The 18,560-nt window shown below is 34.8% G+C and overlaps 4 protein-coding genes across 5 annotated transcripts; all 4 read right to left on the bottom strand.

Moving 5' to 3' along the window:
- Positions 1 to 194: 194 nt before the first annotated feature.
- LOC108228066 (methyl-CpG-binding domain-containing protein 13) lies at positions 195 to 6,924 on the bottom strand. Of its 2 annotated transcripts, XM_017403542.2 has the most exons (7): positions 6,714 to 6,893; positions 5,683 to 5,806; positions 4,173 to 4,346; positions 3,481 to 3,576; positions 3,162 to 3,308; positions 2,159 to 2,294; positions 195 to 1,748 (listed from the first exon to the last, which is right to left on the bottom strand). In XM_017403542.2, the coding sequence occupies exons 3-7, from the start codon at positions 4,194 to 4,196 to the stop codon at positions 400 to 402; spliced, it is 1,752 nt and encodes a 583-aa protein (XP_017259031.1). In that variant the 5' UTR covers positions 4,197 to 4,346; positions 5,683 to 5,806; positions 6,714 to 6,893; the 3' UTR covers positions 195 to 399. The 2 variants fall into 2 exon arrangements, with proteins under 2 accessions (XP_017259031.1, XP_017259030.1); XM_017403541.2 differs by lacking the exon at positions 5,683 to 5,806 and having other exon boundaries at positions 6,714 to 6,924.
- A 2,818-nt stretch (positions 6,925 to 9,742) lies between these two features.
- Positions 9,743 to 11,373, bottom strand: LOC108224594 (membrane steroid-binding protein 1). The gene is made up of 2 exons (XM_017399265.2): positions 10,995 to 11,373; positions 9,743 to 10,262 (listed from the first exon to the last, which is right to left on the bottom strand). The coding sequence occupies exons 1-2, from the start codon at positions 11,306 to 11,308 to the stop codon at positions 9,941 to 9,943; spliced, it is 636 nt and encodes a 211-aa protein (XP_017254754.1). The 5' UTR covers positions 11,309 to 11,373; the 3' UTR covers positions 9,743 to 9,940.
- A 718-nt stretch (positions 11,374 to 12,091) lies between these two features.
- LOC108225076 (actin-depolymerizing factor 7-like) lies at positions 12,092 to 13,410 on the bottom strand. The gene is made up of 3 exons (XM_017399888.2): positions 13,286 to 13,410; positions 12,626 to 12,885; positions 12,092 to 12,444 (listed from the first exon to the last, which is right to left on the bottom strand). The coding sequence occupies exons 1-3, from the start codon at positions 13,286 to 13,288 to the stop codon at positions 12,294 to 12,296; spliced, it is 414 nt and encodes a 137-aa protein (XP_017255377.1). The 5' UTR covers positions 13,289 to 13,410; the 3' UTR covers positions 12,092 to 12,293.
- Positions 13,411 to 13,702: 292 nt separating this feature from the next.
- Positions 13,703 to 18,204, bottom strand: LOC108225075 (uncharacterized protein C683.02c). Its single transcript, XM_017399887.2, has 5 exons — positions 17,743 to 18,204; positions 16,704 to 16,845; positions 15,339 to 15,430; positions 14,974 to 15,064; positions 13,703 to 14,091 (listed from the first exon to the last, which is right to left on the bottom strand). Exons 1-5 carry the CDS (start codon positions 18,043 to 18,045, stop codon positions 13,889 to 13,891), a joined length of 831 nt encoding a protein of 276 aa, XP_017255376.1. The 5' UTR covers positions 18,046 to 18,204; the 3' UTR covers positions 13,703 to 13,888.
- Positions 18,205 to 18,560: the final 356 nt, after the last annotated feature.

The raw sequence follows: 18,560 nt of genomic DNA, 5'->3' as shown, positions 1-18,560 counted from the left end.
AATATTTGCAACCGTACACCATAATGCATTCCTGAAATGAATGAAAGAATGAAAATTTTATATACTTCTTCAGTTACCCCCAATTTTGGATACAAATTTCATTCCAATTCCCTTCATTCCATCCATCCAATAAAGAAAGCCCAAGTAGAAAAGATAAAAAAGAACTAAAGCAGGTTGCTTGAATATTATCATCCTTTCATCAAACCAAATGACCAACTTGAATTATATGTTCAGTGTTTTGTCTTTGAACAAATCAACGATAAGCAACTAAAGCCTACCATCAATGCTAAAACATGAGGACCTGGATCCAGTTACAAGTTGCAAACATCAAAGATGAAAAACGCCTAATATAACTTAAATAATTCTGCCAAACCTATAAGCTAAGAATTATACTGTAAATTATGGATGTTGACTGGAGGTTCTGTCCTGTATACTTTGGTGAAGGACAGTGCTGCCTGATGTCTGCAAGCTTCTACTGCTGCTTTGCGGTATTCTAGATGCTGCCGTAACTTGTTGCTCCCTATTTTGAGGCTTCTCAGCAGCACTACAACGTTGTGATATGTAATCAGTTGGGCAGAAACTATTTATGTTTGGAGGCATAGTACTACTGACTCCTTGAGTGTCTGATGAGCTGACTTGCTGCTGCAAAAGATTCTGCATACTTAAATCCTCATCCAGGGGTAAATCACCAGTAAGAGTCTTTACTGCAAATTCAATACAAGGATCCGACCATATATCCGAGAAAGACATTTCTGCTGATGACCCAGAATTCTTATCAGCCTGCTTATCAGCCTGGTTTTCTTCCCCAATCGGAATTACACCGGTTAAAGTTTTAATGGCAAACTCAATGCATGGGTCTTGCCATATATCTGCCATAGAGAAGTTTGTAGATGATTCAAGTAATGAATCAATAACATTAGCATGTTCTTTCTCTGCAGTTTCCTCCTTCGAAACAAACAGAAGTTTTTCCTTTTTGCCTTGATTTTCTTTAGAAAGCATTATTAAATCCTCAGCTTCATATTGCTCTCCAGATGCATTTAAAGGTTTCTCCTCTGCCGCTTGTTCTTTTAAAATAGGTGAAGGTTCCTTCTCCCCAGCCTGCTCTTCAGAGAATTGTAACTGTTTCTCCTGTACACCTGGCTCCTCATAATTTGCTAAGTTTGCCGGGGGCAAGCCAAGAGACAGTCTTTGATGCTCACTAGTCATAGTTCCCAATACAAATTTTCCAGGAAGCTCTTCTGTAGTAGGCAAGTCATGAGTTTTCCCACTAAAACTAGTTGTTGCTTCTCCTGACAGTTGAGCTGCGGGTCGACGAGTTCGATCATTAGTTTTTAGCTCCAATACTGGGTCTAATTCAACACCAGCAAGGCGCTTTGAAGACCGACGAGGAAAGTCAGATGAACTCTTGTCATTTGATTTGTTTATTCTGGTCTGGATCCTGTCAGTCTCATGTACTGCCCCATTTTCCACTAACTCTATAGGCACTGGGTCTAATTCAATGCCAGCGAGGCGCTTTGAAGCCCGGCGAGGAAAGGAAGAAGACCTCTTGGAATTTGATTTGTTTTTACTGTTCTCAAACTTGTCAGTGTCATGGATTTCCGCCCCATTTTCCAATAAGTTCTTAGGATAATCTTCAACCACTGGAGATGAAACAAGTGTATTTATATTGGAATCCGATTTCCCTTCTACTTGCTCCAAACTTTGGGTACTTTGCGAGTTCAAATCACTCTCTGTTACGTCACTTCTACCTGCCATATGCAATAAACATTAAACAAATGCAAAGGGATAGATGCAATCCAGTAAATTAACAAAACCAACCCGTGTGTCCATATGACATGGTTCACTTCCAAAAGATATCTTATTTCCACAGCATGAAATTCCAGTACTAGTAATGATGGGTTTTCTATCTTATTATTAATTACAGTAAAATACTAAAAGAGAAGGCAAACTAATGTATCTGACTAATGTTTTAGACTCTCAGAGGCTTTACATACAGAGGAAAATGGAAACTAAAACTGGAGACGAAACAAAAGCCAAAAAGATGCATGTTAAGAAGAGAATTGAAACATAAACAGAAGATGACAACTATTCAAGGTACAGCGAAACTGGAACAGAAGTGCAGTAGTAGCATATTATGAGGCTACATATATAAGCTTACTCTGATCAGAATTTGGATACTGGAGGCATATGTGATCTTCTGTGATGGTAGGAGTAAGTATCTCTTCTTTATTCTCAGTACCCGGTTTATCAATTCCTCCGTCTTGTACCTCCTTTCCTTGATCTATAGCAGGCGACTGACAAATATGCACAACAGAGAAAACACCCTATCACTATTATTGTGTCTTACCTCAACTCTAAAATCATGAATTGCAAATCATATCAAAGGAAAAGGTAAAACTTAGCATCAAACAAATGGGACACAAACAACATAAATCTTATAACTGTCATCTGGCATATATAATAGAGAACCATAAAACCCATTCATTAAACACAATGACTGAACTTATATAATAGAGAACCATAAAGCCCATTCATTAACCCAATGACTGAACTTGCAGTACTTGATTAAACAAGGAGAAAATGAAGAAAAGGATACATGTAAAAAAAAATTTCGATAAAACAGGCAATAGAGAAATAAAGCAGTTAGTGCAGGTAGGTAATACACGAACAGAGAAAAATTGGACAACTAATTACTGACCAACTTGATTTACAAACAGTGGCGGAAGGAGCAGTGAGACTGGGGGGTCCATTGCCCCTGCTTAACTCGTATGTAAAAATATTTTACAGGCTTCATTTTGTTGATTGATCTGGCTGCCCCGGCTTAAATTATAAAATCAAAACTTTTGTACACATAAATTTCCTAAGTCCATAGGTTAAAATAGCCCAGGCCCACCCAGCAAGTTCACTTAAAACAGAAGAAAGAAATACACGCACTAAAACATACAGTCAAGAAATAGAGTTAAGAAACAGAGTAAGGATACTCCCCATCTCGCCTAGCAAACAAAACACCATTCTCCGGAAGCTCTGATCAGAAATTTAATGACCATTATAATATTATGTTATTTATATGACGCCCCCCCTTACATGAATTTCTAGTTCCGCCACTGTTTACAAATGACAAAAACAATAAAAGTGAGAAGCTAATGAGCAAGCAAACTTACAGATATATTATCACTTTCCAGCTCCATATCTACATGATCTTTATTTTTGGGCTTGTATGAAGACTTTCCTAATACTCCAGTTTTAAGATAGCGCTTACAATCCTTTAAGGAGAGAAATACGTAACCACTGATAGGATCAGTGTAATACTGCAGAGAACAGATATCAGTTAAACCGTACTATAAACCACATCAAAAAACCATCTGCCCACTGTAAGTATGTTATAATACAAATCATTATACTTTCAAAGTTGATTTATGTTTCTCATTTAAAAAAATAAACACAGATAAGAGGGCCTGAGATTTTTTAAAGAATAAGTACCGAATCTCTTCTGATGCTTTTACCCCTTTGTGTAACTCTCACTTCCTTCATCCATCCAGGGGGCAGTCCTTCTGCAACAGCCTCCTCAACTACAACCTATGCTCTTCACATTATTAGAATCTTAACAGAATAATTACCAACAAAAACTAATTCCTCCACCCCAGAAAAAGGATCATTTTAGTATGTATAACCATGACTTAAAAATCCTCATATACATATGGATATATCAAAATTTCAAGATACCAAGGCTCCAGGCTCCAATGGATGGTAACTTTAAACCAGTTCCTGATAGATTTTACTCAAATTAATTATAAGTAAAATGACAATAATTTGAAACTATAGGATTTTAAACACCAATACATATTACTGAACTGAGACTCTTTTCAGCGTGGAGGAACTAATGTTGTGTTTGGTTGGATGAATGAATTTGGAAGGAATGGGATGAGATTTGAACTCATTATGAGTAAATGTACAAAGATTTTATCCCTTTGCTCATTCCACATGGAATGCTTTATTCTTCCTTATACCCATTTTCTTCCCAAATGTCGATAGAAACTTTGCATTCACTGTTTTTTTTTGTCAAGTCTTCCCCAATACCTCCATTGTTTTCCTTTATTTTCACCTGTTCTATTTCATCCCTTCTCCCCGACCAAACACAACATAACATATATAGGAAATACAAAATTACGAACATTTTTGTCAGATTGCACGATCATCTCCTTGCTTTTTTCTGGTAGTCTAGGAGGCCCGGGATCTTCACTACTGCCTTCTGATTTGAGCGGGAGATTGGATTCAACTCTGTTAAGATAACGAATCACCTCAGGTTTTGAGAGGAATTTGAGTTTTTGCGAAGGATCAGTATAGCACTACAATGAACAAAATAATTCAAAGTTAGAAGAAGCCTGAAGGCTTCACAAATCCTGTAAGAAATCCTAAAATTCAGTTTTGATTCAATATTAGGTTTTATTCATGTAATTGTGTATATTAACAGCTGATTTAAAGTTCTAATAATTACAAACTACTCATAGTGCGAATATATGTCTAAAGAACTGCTCCCCTTCCTCCAAAACTCCACCCCGTTATGAAAATATATTTCTAAAAAAGAGCAAATGCATCCCACGATTGGAATACTAGAATATTAGACATATGATACTAGCTTATCACATAAACTTGCCCAGTGGAACTGATGAAGCATGTCCTTAGAAAATAGTCCATCAACAAAACAAAGTTCAACAACTATGCTTCATAATTGTCTAACACTCTAAATCCATCACAGGGCGGTCACATTCTATTTTTCTTCATTGCGAGTTGAAAAAGATGATCCATGGTTTAATTTAAGGTAGAAGAAATCAAAAGTTGTATTTGTTTAAAAAAAGGTCAATTCAGCTGCGCACATATACTTGTGAGTTTAGGCAAGTTCTCTTCTTCTTTTTTTTTTTTTTTTGACTTGCGATTTATTTCCAAGTTTAAACTCACAAAAGACCACTACTTTTTAATTCACAATCTTGCACATACTCGCGCAATGCGCGAGTGAGCATGCTTTTTGCCAAAATACAATAATATGTTATCTCTCTTTTATTTAATTTAGGTCAAGTTCTCTTGCCCTCTACTAGTAGTAACGAGCCATAGATAAGCTTAGAAAAAGGAATAAAGTCTTGGATTGAACAGGTTACGGATCTGATAAAAACCCAACAGAATTGCTCTGTTTGCTGGTAAGAGAACTCATGGAGAAATGGGTCAAGGGAAAGTGTGGGCGGTAACAAAACTAAAAAGATTATAGTTTCAACGAGCAGTAGAATTCCATAAGTGTTCAGCGGAATCTTGCATCTAAACTAAAAAAGTAATTGTCCAACAAGAATGTGATATCTGCAACGTGTCTTGTATTATAGAACCAGGCATTATTTTCTTGATATATGAACGTTTTATTTACCTTGTGTTCTTATCTATACATAAATCATATTGTTTTGCCAGTATCTCTAAGGTGGAAGGCACAAACTCATAAAGAACACAAGTCAACTTTAAGGAACAACTCGGAATTGTAACCACACAATTTTTACAGAAAGTTAAAATAGTGTAAATAATTGTATAATGATATAATACATAAAAGGGAACAAATTTGATAAACATTCAAATCATTAACAAAATGATAGCACATGCATAATCTGAACTAATACAGAAATAGGTCAGTATACATCAACCAACCAAAGTTCAAGAACTATGCTTCAGGGTGTCTAACTTCATCTTAGGGTGCTCGTATTCTTCTATCTCTTTCATCGTGTTGTCCTCTCCAAAGTGCAACTCTTCTCAAATCCTCATTCAAAAGGCGCTGAGAAGAGTCGAAACAGAAATTTAGCTTAAAAAGATTGGAAAAAGAATTTAGCAAAAACAAAGAGATAAAAAGTAAGCTCCTTGGTTGGTTTTGAGGTGGAAAAGATCAAAAATTTTGTTTCCTCCAGTAAAAGGTCGATTGAGCTTTGCACCCAGACTTGCGAGTTTAAACAAGTTCTTTGATTTTGACTTGGAATTTGTTTCCAATTTGGAACTCACAAAAGAACTTAACTATATAACTTATAAATCTTACTCAAAGTCGCAATGCGCGAGTAAACACACCTTTCACAACACACGACTATATCCCATACCTCCTTTATTCGGTTTTGGTCAACTTCTCTTTTCTCTATTAATAAATACTTGAAAAAAAAAGGATCATGGACACACTAATTTATCACAATACTAAAAATACTACCTACTATTCATTGTTTTCGGATCCTAAACATACAAAAGGTTCACTCACTACTTTTGAAAATTGGCGCGAAAATTGAAAATAGAACAACACCCCTTATTTCTACCCATCAAACCTATTTTTCTTATAATTAAACACACTAACGCACTCATCATGTTTTTGACAAGATTCGAAACCCTCGATCTCCCGTTAAACGGAGCAGCGAGAAAGAGGTATCTTAACTATACCACAGTCCATCAATGAATCCCAACACACTCCTGCTAAACTTTTAACAAAGATCCCCCTTTCGCAACAACCCGAAAAATCATATAGCACACATACACCACCGATGTAAAAGGCACACAACACAGCAGTTAATCTAAGTAGATAAGTCTACTCAGATACATATATATACAAGATTAAAGCATGATTTTGAGCTTATACTGCAATAGATGTAAATAAATGAGTAATAAAGCTAAGTTAAACTGAGCAATTAGAAAAAAAAAGTATATACCTTGTATTTTCGACCGTTTTTTGAGGTTTTGACCGTGGAGGTCCAGCCGGCCGGAAGCTGCCACTCCGACGGCGAAGATTTCTCCGCCATCACTCCGCCGGAATCTGTGAAGAATGTTTATTAATGTTTAATCTGGTAAGTAAAGGAGAGTTGAGAGTGTTTTTGAGTCGAAAAAGTCGTGGCTTATTCAAAGCGGTATAACATTAAATGTGACTCCTCACATGTATGTACAAGTGCGATGAATGTTGAATCTCACGTGTTCTTTCACCCTTTTTTGTCTATTTTTAGTGTTTTCGTTAAAAAATTTAAATTGCGAGATAAATGCGAATTCTCATATTAGTCGATATTCAGAAAAAATTATTATAGTTTCTCAGTTGAAAGATCTTTAGAATCAGATTTTGGAAGTTACAGGAGAGGCTACGGTTACTTATTTAATATTTGAGAATATATTCATAATTCACACATATAATCTTCTGATTTGATTTTAATTCTTTTTCTGTGAAATAAAATGTAATTTTAAATGTTTTCAAATAATAAGTGATTGCGTTTTAATTTTCGATCAAAATTAATTAAATTGACAATCAAAATCGTCAAATATAACAACTAATTTTAACCAGAAGAATATACCGAAGAGGAGTATAATTTGTTGGACTGACATCTGTGCCCACAAGATTATACAAATTTAGCTGAGCAGTAGTGTAGAATTTGGGGGTTTTCTTGTTTTTATCGCCCAGTTGTGCTACTTCTAAAATGAGAACTAGTGACACAGCCGTAAATCGTAACCGAACGCCTACCATTGAATATGCGAACAAGCCGTGAAGGAAAGAAAATCTTTGGGTATTTCGTGTACTGGAAGCTTCAAGTGTGTGTTCTATTTATATGACTTAAATTTTACCCCATTATTTGTCAAAAAATAAAATAAAATTTACCCCATTATTGTCTAAGTAATGGATGATTTATTCGTAAACAAAAAGTTTTATTGATTATTACTAGGGAAAATAGATTTTTTTCCCACCGAACTTATTACTCCCTATGTCCCTCTCATTTCTTTGCAGTTATTATTTTGGGATGTCCCTCTCATTTCTTTACATTACTATAAATAGTAAATTTTTCCCATCATTACACCCACTATCTTCCCCCACTATCTCATATTTAACAATAAAACCTACTATTACACCCACTACTTTCCTCCACTATCTCAAATCTATTATTAAATATTGATAGGTCCCACCACTTTACCCACTTTTCATCTAACTTTACTCATTTTTCATACATTGTCTTGGTCTCCGTGTCCCCCTCCAATGTAAACAATTGAGGGGGACGGAGGGAGTATTTGTTTAAAAACCTACCACTGAACTATAATTTTTTTCTTTTTTGTCACTAATGTTAGGTTCGGACTTTTTTTTTTATCCCTAACGTTAGGTTCGGATTTGATTATTAACACTATGTTATTTTTTTCGTATTATTAAAATATAGTGTTAGTCTGCAATATAATGACGATCTGATATGTGTCTATATCTTTATGTAGTGTCCTAGGTAGTTTACCTTGCAGGACGAGAGTTGGACACGCATTTTGAGACTCCAAAAAATTTTAAAAATTATTTTATTTTATTTTTTCTGAATAAAATTTAATGTTGGTTTTTTTTTCCTTATAAAAACGTTGGATTTTTTTTTGTCACTAACGTTATGTTTTGATTTGATTATTAACAATATGTTATTTTTTTAGCATTATAAAAACATAGTGGTAGTCTACAATATTATGGTGATATGATATGTGTCTATAACATTATATACAGTCATTTATATGTCTCTTAGCTAGTTTACCTTGAAGTACGAGAGTTTAAGAGGCATTTTAAGAACCTAAAAAATTTAGTTTTATAAATTATTTTAAGACTCCACAAATATATAGCATCACTTGACTTTATAGTTATTTACCACTACTTGTCACGTATTTTAAGGTTCCCACTTTTTATAAATATAGTTCTATAAGTTAATTTTGAGATTTCTTTTCTGAGTAAAAAATCCGTACTCTCGTCCTCTAAGATAAACTACCTAGGACACATATGGAGTAATTACATATAAAGATATAGACACGGATCACTATTATATTGCAGACTACTGGAAAATAGATTTCCGAAAAATATCGTTTAGATGGTCGGAAAATTTAAATAAAGGTCTGATTTTAATTAAATATAATAAAATTTTCCAAAATGCCCCTTCAAAAGTTAACGGTAACGGCAGAAGATAACGGAAAGGGTGCAAGGTGTCTACGGGTTAAAAGTAAGGGACTGCATAGTGTTTATTCCAAAACTATTAGGTGCAATGTGCAACATGCTGAAATCAAAGGGGTGCCAAATGCAATTAACTCAAAATAATAACATTGTGTTAATAATCAAATCCGAACCTAACGTTAGTGACAAAAAAAAAAATCCGAACCTAACATTAGTGGCAAAAAAGAAAAAAGTTATAGTTCAGTGGTAGGTTTCTAAACAAATAATAAGTTGGGTGGCAAAAAAATCTATTTTCCCATTAATTAGGAGTTTTAAATTCTTTTCTCGAATGATACGATAATAACATAAATAATTCATTTTGTTTGGATGATTTATTCACATGTAGAGATTATTAGTCTGAACAAAATTAACATTTCATAGCATTTTTCATTACTGACCCTACACTTTCAATTTGTCAAAGTTTGACCTTTTGTGATTCTAATTTAAACCGTGCAAGTGTTGGGCTATTCACTATTTCAACCTTGAATTTCTGATTTCCTGAATGCAATAATCAGAATAGACACTTCGCAAAACTCACTTGTTAAGCTGTGTTTCTGCTAGCCTGCTACTAAAAAACTTTTCATAAAGCCAATCTTCTGCCACCCCTAGCATGAAGAAAAAAGTGTCACTTGCTGGGAATCAGAACAATTTTATCCGTCTTCCTTCTACAGAAGCAGTAAGGTTTGCGTGCTGTTTCAGTTGAAGAATTCCAAGTGAAACAGCATCGCAGACTGTACTAAATTGTTGACAAGATAATAGTAATTTCAAAATACCTGTAAATTAGATATCATAACTTCCAACACACTAGTAAACACGCAGAATTCGTTATTCTTACAACTTATGATAAAAGTTTAACTTATATCCCCTAAAATGGGAAATGAGATGAACAGAAAAAACATCATTCATTACTTTAATCACCACTTTCCCTGTTACACTGCTGTTCAGATGTGAAGGCCATTACTCTTTATCAGCTTCACCACCGGTCGTGGTTTCCTTTGGTTCTGGGACTACAGACTCTGATGGAGCAGCTTCTGCCGGCTTAGCATCACCTTCAGTCGTTTCACCATCAGTCACTGGTACTGTCTTCTTGATGGTTCCAACCTTCACATATTTGCTCATGAACTTGTATTCCCAATCCTGCAAGGCGTCAAGCTCAAATACACCAAGACCACTGATATCCGAAGTTAGATCACTGTCCTCAAATGACATCTTCGCAAGGGCTCTGCTCGCATCCTTTCCCGCGAACAGTGCATATGGTCCACCGGGACCATAAAACATCCTACACAAGTAGATGCACCACAGTTAGACATAGGTATAAATATGCTAAGTGATGGAACATTATGAATAAATACTGCATTTGTCGTTTATGAACTGATATAGATTCAGCAAATAACTATAAGGACTTGTCATGAGCGCATTATATCTCAGAATCACTACAAACATGTACTGTACCATCTACACGTCTTATCACAAGAAGCTACGTTCTGTGTTTTATCCGGCTAAAATTCTAAAACATATCCACGCTTGTCGCTTAACAATTTAGCTGTCCTCAAGTGAAGTTCTTGTCGTTTCATTGTCAACCAATTCCCTGCCGCTTGATTCTATTTCTACCACACAAAACAACACCTACTGCCTACAATCTATGTGCAACTAAAAGGACAGAAAACCGAAGATTCCCAACAACAACTCTCACACCTTTACTCCAACCCTAAGTTTTTGAATTTTAATATCATCACATAAAGTCCCTAGGTGCTATCTTTACCAAACGAATTCACTTATTTCCGACATACAATTATCTCAACCTCTCCACAGAAAATTACACACACATCCATCTCTACATACTAACCGAAACCAAATAATTTCAATCACAACAGCTTACACACACATCCATCTCTACATACTAACCAAAACCAAATAATTTCAATCACAACAGCTTAAACACTAACAAATAAATTCAATTCAATTAAAAAACACAAAATTCAAAATCAAATTGAATTCAATTAAACACAACCTGCTCTGAGAAACATCATAGATCTGGCCTTTAATAGCCATAAGCAACGGCTTATTAGGATCAGCGCCGTCATAACCTCTCAACTCCTCCTCGGTAATCTCGCCGAGCTGAACCGGCGGCGGCAACGGCTGCACCTCCTCTTCAGCGTCTCTAGACCGCTTGTACTGCGCCTCGGAAGACGACGAACCAAAAAGCTCCGAAACGACGTAGTATAAGGCCAGGCCCAAAGCTATGACAGTGAAAAAAGTCGCCGGAGATAAGCCGGTGTAGACTGTGATTGACTCTTTCAACGTCTCCCATAGTTCAATCGCCATTATAATTTTACTTGATTTTTATTTGGAGATAGATGATGAAATGAAAAATATATATATGGATCTTCAAGATCAGCAGGCCAATAATATTTGGGCTTTTAATTATTGTACTTACTGCCCCCATTCTGTAAATTTCTGGGCCGAGTCTTCTGTTTGTCCTATTTTGACTCTTTTATTTTGATGTAATTATTTTACCATCAAATTAGCATAAAAAATAACCGACGATTCTTTTGCTGTCACGATGCTTTTTAATTTGTAAAGTTATGCATCTAATTTTTCTCTAGCATCGCTCAAATAGAGACTTTAAATGCTAATAAAATATTGAGAAAGCTAATCTGATAATGAATGAATTTTTTATTGATTTAAAATCTAAAGATGTCAATAATTTTTTTATTTAATTTGGGGTCAGAGTTAAGTTTATGTATGTGCTTCAGATAATAATAATATGTAATAACTTAAAAACATACACGTAGTCGATAAAATAATACTCCCTCCGTCCCCTTTTACATGTCCCTTTTGAAAAAAAAATTTGTCCCAAATTACTTGTCCACTTCTATTTTCAAAGCAACTTTTTTTATGTTTTTTCAAAATGTAACAACTCCCAATGTTTGACTAGCATATATATATACACAACTCTATCTAATTCATTACATTTATTAGGGATATGTATGAAAACAAGATATCCACCTAACATTTTCTTAAGATGCGTTATTTTTTCAAAAAGGACAAATAAAAGGGGACGGAGGGAGTATTCAACATTCAAATATAATAAATGGCACCGTATGAGAAGAAAACAGAATTAGGCTACATTGTTATTACCAAAACCAAACAAACAAAGTATATTCACTCAAAGGACATCGAGTGTACTATATTACTTAATAAATAACATATGTAGATGGGAAACAGAAATATACAAGCCTCATTTGACAAATATTAAGAATGGTAATGAGGCATATTGGACATTATATGCATGAGTTATTCAAGATTTTCAGATTGCTCGGGATTTTACAACGTCGAGACTCATCTCACTGGGATCAGTTGCTTGCAACTCAGCTCCGATTCCATCCAATTCTCTCTTGAATCTATCCTTGGAGCTTGCGTACACCATCTTCATTCTCACCCTAGATGTATCCGGTGACCTGCAACAATCATCGACTCGATTATTTAAAACTGCTTCTCGTTAACCATAGGAGTAAGGTCCGCGTATATCTTATTTATTTCCCCAAGACATCCTGCTCGGGGATTAGACTAGTGACCACACTTTTTTCAATGAATTATCGCGTAAATTAAACTAAAAAAACAAATAAATAATTATGTTACCACGCAACAAAGAAGATCTTGCTTTTCTGGCAATTCTCAGAAGTGGTGAAATCAAAATCATAGATAGCATAGCGGCATTCATCAGCTGGGAGAGAATTGGTGAAATCATCGTAAGTTTCATCAGGGCCCCCGAGCTTGTCAACAACTACTTGTTGATCATCAATCTTGTAGATGATATAACGGAAGTTTCGCTTTGCTTTTAATTCCAGAAACTTGAGTTTACATTCGTCATGCACAGACATTCCAGATGCGGCGTTCGACTACGTATCATTGAAAACAACGTTAAACATAACAACAAAATTTGTAAGATATCGAGTTACATGCTACAAAACATAGCAACAAAATTCGTAAAATATCGAGCAACATGTTAAAAAAAAATTACGAAGATAGTTTTCTTAAAGTTGTTTTTCTAAAGTCGTTTTTCTTACAGATTTTCTTTATTAAACTATTCTTCTCCATAAAATCTGAAAGAAAATAATCACATATACCGGATACAACGGTTACTCATCTTTCAAGAGGGCGGGGGATATTGTAATCTATCGATTACTTCTCTTTCTTACGAGAGGTTGAGAGTTCAAAAACACATTGCATAACGATTCAAATTTGTGCGAGTGTTAATTGATGTGAAAGAAAGACAGACTAATACAACTTGTTACTTACCATTGTGTCTTTTGGCGTTGGGGAACGACCAACCGGCCTGTAAAATGAGAGAGAAATCAAATACAATTGAGAGAAGAGAAAATGTAAGACAGAAAATGAATTAATTAAAAGATCCTTCAATTCAATAGAGAAGGGGACTTTTTCAAATAAATGCGAGAGACACTTGCGGGGAAAAAACTACTTTTTTGAGGGTGAAAACAAAGCTTGGGAATTTCTAATTTTAGCCAACCATAAATCCTAAAGAATTCAAACAAAAAAAGGGAAAAACAAATATATTTTTCCTGTAACACCTTTTCTATATATGACATGCAGTAAATATAATTTTCCCGGATGTGATATTTGAAAGACTTTCTGTACTATTTTGATTATTTTCACTCAGTTTTACATGTAAATATAACTACTTTAAGGTGTATAACATGGAGGAAGTAAGGTTGAGAAGTTGCAATAGCTTTATGTGTTGTAAAATGAAATTAAATCTCACAGCTGATTCTTTAAAAGAAAAATTAAAATGTTATCTGGTACATGTAATACTGCAATTGTGGCAGACTATGGAAGGACAAACAGACAATTGTGCATTCATTCAAGCCAAAAATATAGCCTTCATCAGCCAACGAAATTCACAACTTTCGGTCCCTGATTCTTCTTTGTTTTTTCATTGCTTTCTGAAACCAAAGACGGAACTTTCTCATTAGCGGGTTCTTCGGCATCAACTATATGAGCATCCTCCACTGTAAAATCATCGTCAAGATCATCGCCACTGGTGAGCTTTGTCACCTGCCCTGTGGGTCTATCTTCAAATCTAGCTGCTGCAGAGAACATAGTCAACGAGAATTGCTTGGTTCAGATAGATGGCAATATGGCATAACAAACCGACAAAAATAGACATCAGTCTATATATTAGAGATGCAAAACACTTGACGGATGTATCAAATGTAATGTTCAGTTTACAAAGTGAGTAAAGAACAAACAATCGAGTAAAACCTGTACGCTATCAATTAGAAAATGGGCAAATATACGAACATACAGTTTTTGAAAATCCTCCAATATGAACCTTAAATTTTGACTCACTAAAAAACAAATAGTACAATAGAACATGGTCATGTGTTTACAGCAATGAACATCAATTTGGTTGTAATATGGAGTATTAAATAGCTAATTAGAGTTTGCACACAGTTTTAAGAATTACATCAAGTATGCAAAACAAGCTTTGCTTCTGTAAGAATTTAATATATAGTTTAAAACATGTCACGAGGAGCATCCAAAAAGAAACTAAATGTGACTGTCAGACTAGTATCACATAAAAACAGATCGAGGGAGGGGGTCCAGGACTCCAGTGAGGTCCCTGGCCCTTCCTGAGTTTGTGAACTTTTTTACTTCCATATACTAAATTTAATTGCTCTATATACTTAGAGCATCTCCAATGAGATCGGCTATAATGGTTGGCGAAATTGGACCTATAAGACATTATGTAAAATTTGTTGAACCTGTATCACATTTTGTTTCGATGATAATGGCTATATTTATCGACTATATTTTAAACATAGCATGTTATCATTATTTCAAGTTGTTATAAATAGAATGTAAAGTTTTAATATATTAATTCAGGCCCCCATGAAAAAACTTCTGCGTCCGTTACTGCACACTTCATATTGAGGTACCATAAAACAAAGTACTATCGGAATACTTACATATTTTGCCAAACCCAGTATTTCTGGTGCCTTTGTTTGGACAATCCCTTGCCAAATGTGTCACACCACTGCAAATTTTACAACAACCACCCTACAGAAATTTAAGCGGAAAATGTCAGTCTAAGACTTCGTAGACTTCTCTGGTTATGTCAGACAATCAATTTAATAAAAGATATGAGAAAAAGAAAGGTCAATTTGTACATTGGTAAATGATATATGGAATGAAGTAATATATGTGTATGATATCATATCTATGTACATAATCATGCATAAATCAATACACACACACACACACACACACACACACACACATAAATTGCAAAAAATTACAAGAGATCGCAATATCTGATGGTAAAAAATTGTACCTTTGGATAGATACCATGAGTGTTTTTAGGGCAGTTCTTGCTCAAGTGTCCACGCTCAGAACAGATAAAGCAATTTGCAAATTTGGTCCCTCCTGTACAAGTCATAGATTGCATTCATGAAAAATGCCATAGTGAATCGCGATCCATTTATTTTTTTATATATAAACAAATCTCAGCTCAGCTTAAAGATATCCTCCTGACAATATTATCAGCCTACATGCTCTTGTAACGTGCAAGTCTATATGATGTCTTTAAACATGATTACATAAGGGTAATCACAGACACAATCCTTTTAAATAATTACACAATTCTCCTGCTATCGGCAATACAACTGGCATGCTTCTACTACAATTAGTACATAAACAAGCTAATCTGACCCCAAAGAAAGAATCGAAGTACTGTCAACAATTGCCTATCAAAATTATGATACAAATTTAAAGCAAAAATATTGCAAGTAAAACTACAAAACAGGACAAGCATATACCAGATTATGTAATCTATATTTTGTGTACCCTTATTTAATCCCACCACAACCAACTTTGAGACTTTCAAAAAAATATGACAGCAAACAGAGCCAATAAAAGAGCTTCAAAGTACTAATAGGAAAGAAGAATATACACTACACAGCAGGACAACCATGAAAATGTGGTTTCCTCACACCACACGAGAGAAAAACCTATTCATCTATGAGGTTCTCCAAGATTATTTAGTCCATCCGAGAAGTATGGAATTTTACCACTGTAAAGTCTTATATTGGTTCTAAATGTTCAATCCGAATATAAACATAATTGCCAGTGTAATATTCTTAATAACGATAATAAGCAAGTTAGTATCATAAATTACTTAATCATCTGACTTTGCTCAGAGATATTCTCTGTACATACCCCAAGATACAATGAGTACATATTTTATAGTTCTGTATGAGTTCTACATTGTATGCTATGTAAGACATTCTTATTGTTTTTTATAATAGAGGTTTAAAGTCTTCATAATAAACTGAGGGCAGAGTAAGCCATCCACGAGCCAGGCCCCTTGTCAAAATGAGCAGTGGAGGACCCAAGGGGCAAGCAAATAATTCTCTAAATCACAAAAAAAATAACATCACTCAATAATGCCAAAGCTTGTGGCAATATTACATGCATCATGTTATGGCCTAAAATCACAGCACCACTATAGAAGTCTCATATTGTTAGCACACAACTCACAATATCATCTTAATTTAGCTTAACTAAGCATACTCATAGTAACTACAACTAAGTTATTTTGGAGATCTGTACTGTTTGTACAAAATCCAAAAGAGAATACGAGCCACTTAATTATGCAATATTACTTTTAGATACACTACCATGATGCAAACTAAATTACCTTCCTCACGTGGTTGAGGGCATTCTGCAAGAGAATGACTAGATTCTCCACAATTGTAGCATAGTTTCTTATCCACCGTGTGTTCATTCTTGTTTGGACAATTCTTAAGACTATGGCCACGTTGTCGGCACGATAAACATATCTACAAATATCATAAAATATTCTTAAATAAAATCATTATACAAAATTATTTGTAACAGTAAAACAAGTCACATGCAGGATGTTTAGTGGTCTAGACATAGAGTGCATTCTAAAATTTAGATTTACTTGTGAAATTATGCACGAGGGAAGTGTTTGATAATTTTAAGCAGGAAGGAGAATCCTCTTGGGCCCTATACAAGCCTACAATGATGCATTCATTGTATAAGGTTTATCTTTCCAACTATTACGAGACGGAAGCAATTGCTGAAACAAATTTCGTTGTTTTCATAATTTATTACACCTCAAAAATATCCTTCACCACCTCTTGCATAGAAAACACGTGATTCCAAATTTGTTACCAAAGGAGAAGCAGTCATTCCACACTTGGTACCAAAGGAGAAGCAGTGAATGCACCTCGATTTCTTTAATATGAAGATGATAAAACATCTGAAAATTGTCCAGATTCAACTTACCCAAACTTGAGGTGCTTAAATGGTCTTATGAACTACTAGGATTAAAACAAAGAGAACTTCATGAAGGACATGATCTCCACAGTCACTTATATATGAAATTTTGTTGTAAATACAAACATAAACATAGCTACCAGCAAATTATTGGTACGATGATCGAACTTGTAGCTTTAACTACTATAATCAAGGATTTACGCCAAAAACACCAATTAAAATACATATTCAAATCCAGTAGCAGTAATTAAGCAGTCTGATTTACAGCAAACATAAAAGAAAATCTCAAATCATAACTTAAAATCTACAGAGTCATAGTCATCCAATAATAAAATATGTCAAATTCCAGTAATACAAATTCACAAATGCATTACACCACATTCAAAAACCAGAAGTACTATTTAAAAAAAAACCCGAGTTTCCGGAAAACAGACCTTGTTCTTTTCCCACTGAGCTTTCTCAGGGCAATGTTTAGCAATATGATCAACTTCTTTACATATATAACAGCTCTCACCAGGCCTCATTCCAGGAACTCTAAGTGGGTGTTTTTTGTGACTCGATATTCTCTTGGTTCCCTTATTTGGGTCACTAGAATCTGCCTTTTTCTTCTTGAATTGGGGCTTGTTCTTCTTCTTCTTGTCTGGGTTTTTAGCTGGGGTTGGTTCTTGTTTTGGGAACTTATCTGGGTTTGCTTCTTTGAACTTTTTTCTGGCTATTCTTTGTCTTTGGCTCACCATTTCTGAGGAACAATTAAGCGAGTTGATAGACACAGATTGATGGACCTGTGTGTAAGCAAGGGTTTGCAGCTGCAAGACAATAAGGGTTTAAGGGAGTTTCGGGTTTCTTGAAACGGGTTACGGGTATGGATAGAGTTGAGTTTGACCCGTGTTGTCGATGAAATTTATGGGCAAGGCCTGACTGCCTGAGGGCCTCGGGGCTGTAAGTGACTTGTGGGCCTGTGTCTGCGGGGTAATAGATTGTGAATATGGCCTTTGTTCGAATTTTTTTTTTCTAATATTTGAGTTGATAATATATAATTATTTTTAAGTATAATAAAAATAATCATTTAATTAAAATCAGAAAAAAAATGTAATAAAACGTTGGATACATAATATTATTTTTCTCTAATTATTTGACGACCTTTACATTTGTGTGTAGTGATTGACTTTGTTTACGAAGATTTCGGGTTTGTTAATATTATAATTTAAAATTTAAAATCATATGATAGATAGTAATTTAATTAAATTTATTA

Source organism: Daucus carota, chromosome 6 (assembly GCF_001625215.2).
Source record: "Daucus carota subsp. sativus chromosome 6, DH1 v3.0, whole genome shotgun sequence".
In the NCBI taxonomy this organism is placed as follows: Eukaryota; Viridiplantae; Streptophyta; class Magnoliopsida; order Apiales; family Apiaceae; genus Daucus; species Daucus carota.
Note: the sequence above shows the minus strand (reverse complement) of the source record. Positions and strands in the feature narration are given on the sequence as shown.

Coding starts and splice junctions, on each gene's coding strand:
- LOC108228066 (XM_017403541.2), bottom strand. CDS start 6,803: ATGGCGGAGAAATCTTCGCCGTCGGAGTGGCAGCTTCCGGCCGGCTGG. Junction 3,577..4,172: donor TCGTGCAATCTGACAAAAAT/GTTCGTAATTTT, acceptor TGAAGAGCATAG/GTTGTAGTTGAGGAGGCTGT. Junction 3,309..3,480: donor AAAGCATCAGAAGAGATTCG/GTACTTATTCTT, acceptor TGTTCTCTGCAG/TATTACACTGATCCTATCAG.
- LOC108224594 (XM_017399265.2), bottom strand. CDS start 11,308: ATGGCGATTGAACTATGGGAGACGTTGAAAGAGTCAATCACAGTCTAC. Junction 10,263..10,994: donor TATGATGTTTCTCAGAGCAG/GTTGTGTTTAAT, acceptor CTACTTGTGTAG/GATGTTTTATGGTCCCGGTG.
- LOC108225076 (XM_017399888.2), bottom strand. Junction 12,445..12,625: donor AAGATCTTCTTTGTTGCGTG/GTAACATAATTA, acceptor TGATTGTTGCAG/GTCACCGGATACATCTAGGG.
- LOC108225075 (XM_017399887.2), bottom strand. CDS start 18,045: ATGGTGAGCCAAAGACAAAGAATAGCCAGAAAAAAGTTCAAAGAAGCA. Junction 16,846..17,742: donor CTCAGTGGGAAAAGAACAAG/GTCTGTTTTCCG, acceptor TGATATTTGTAG/ATATGTTTATCGTGCCGACA. Junction 14,092..14,973: donor TACTGGGTTTGGCAAAATAT/GTAAGTATTCCG, acceptor TGTTCTCTGCAG/CAGCTAGATTTGAAGATAGA.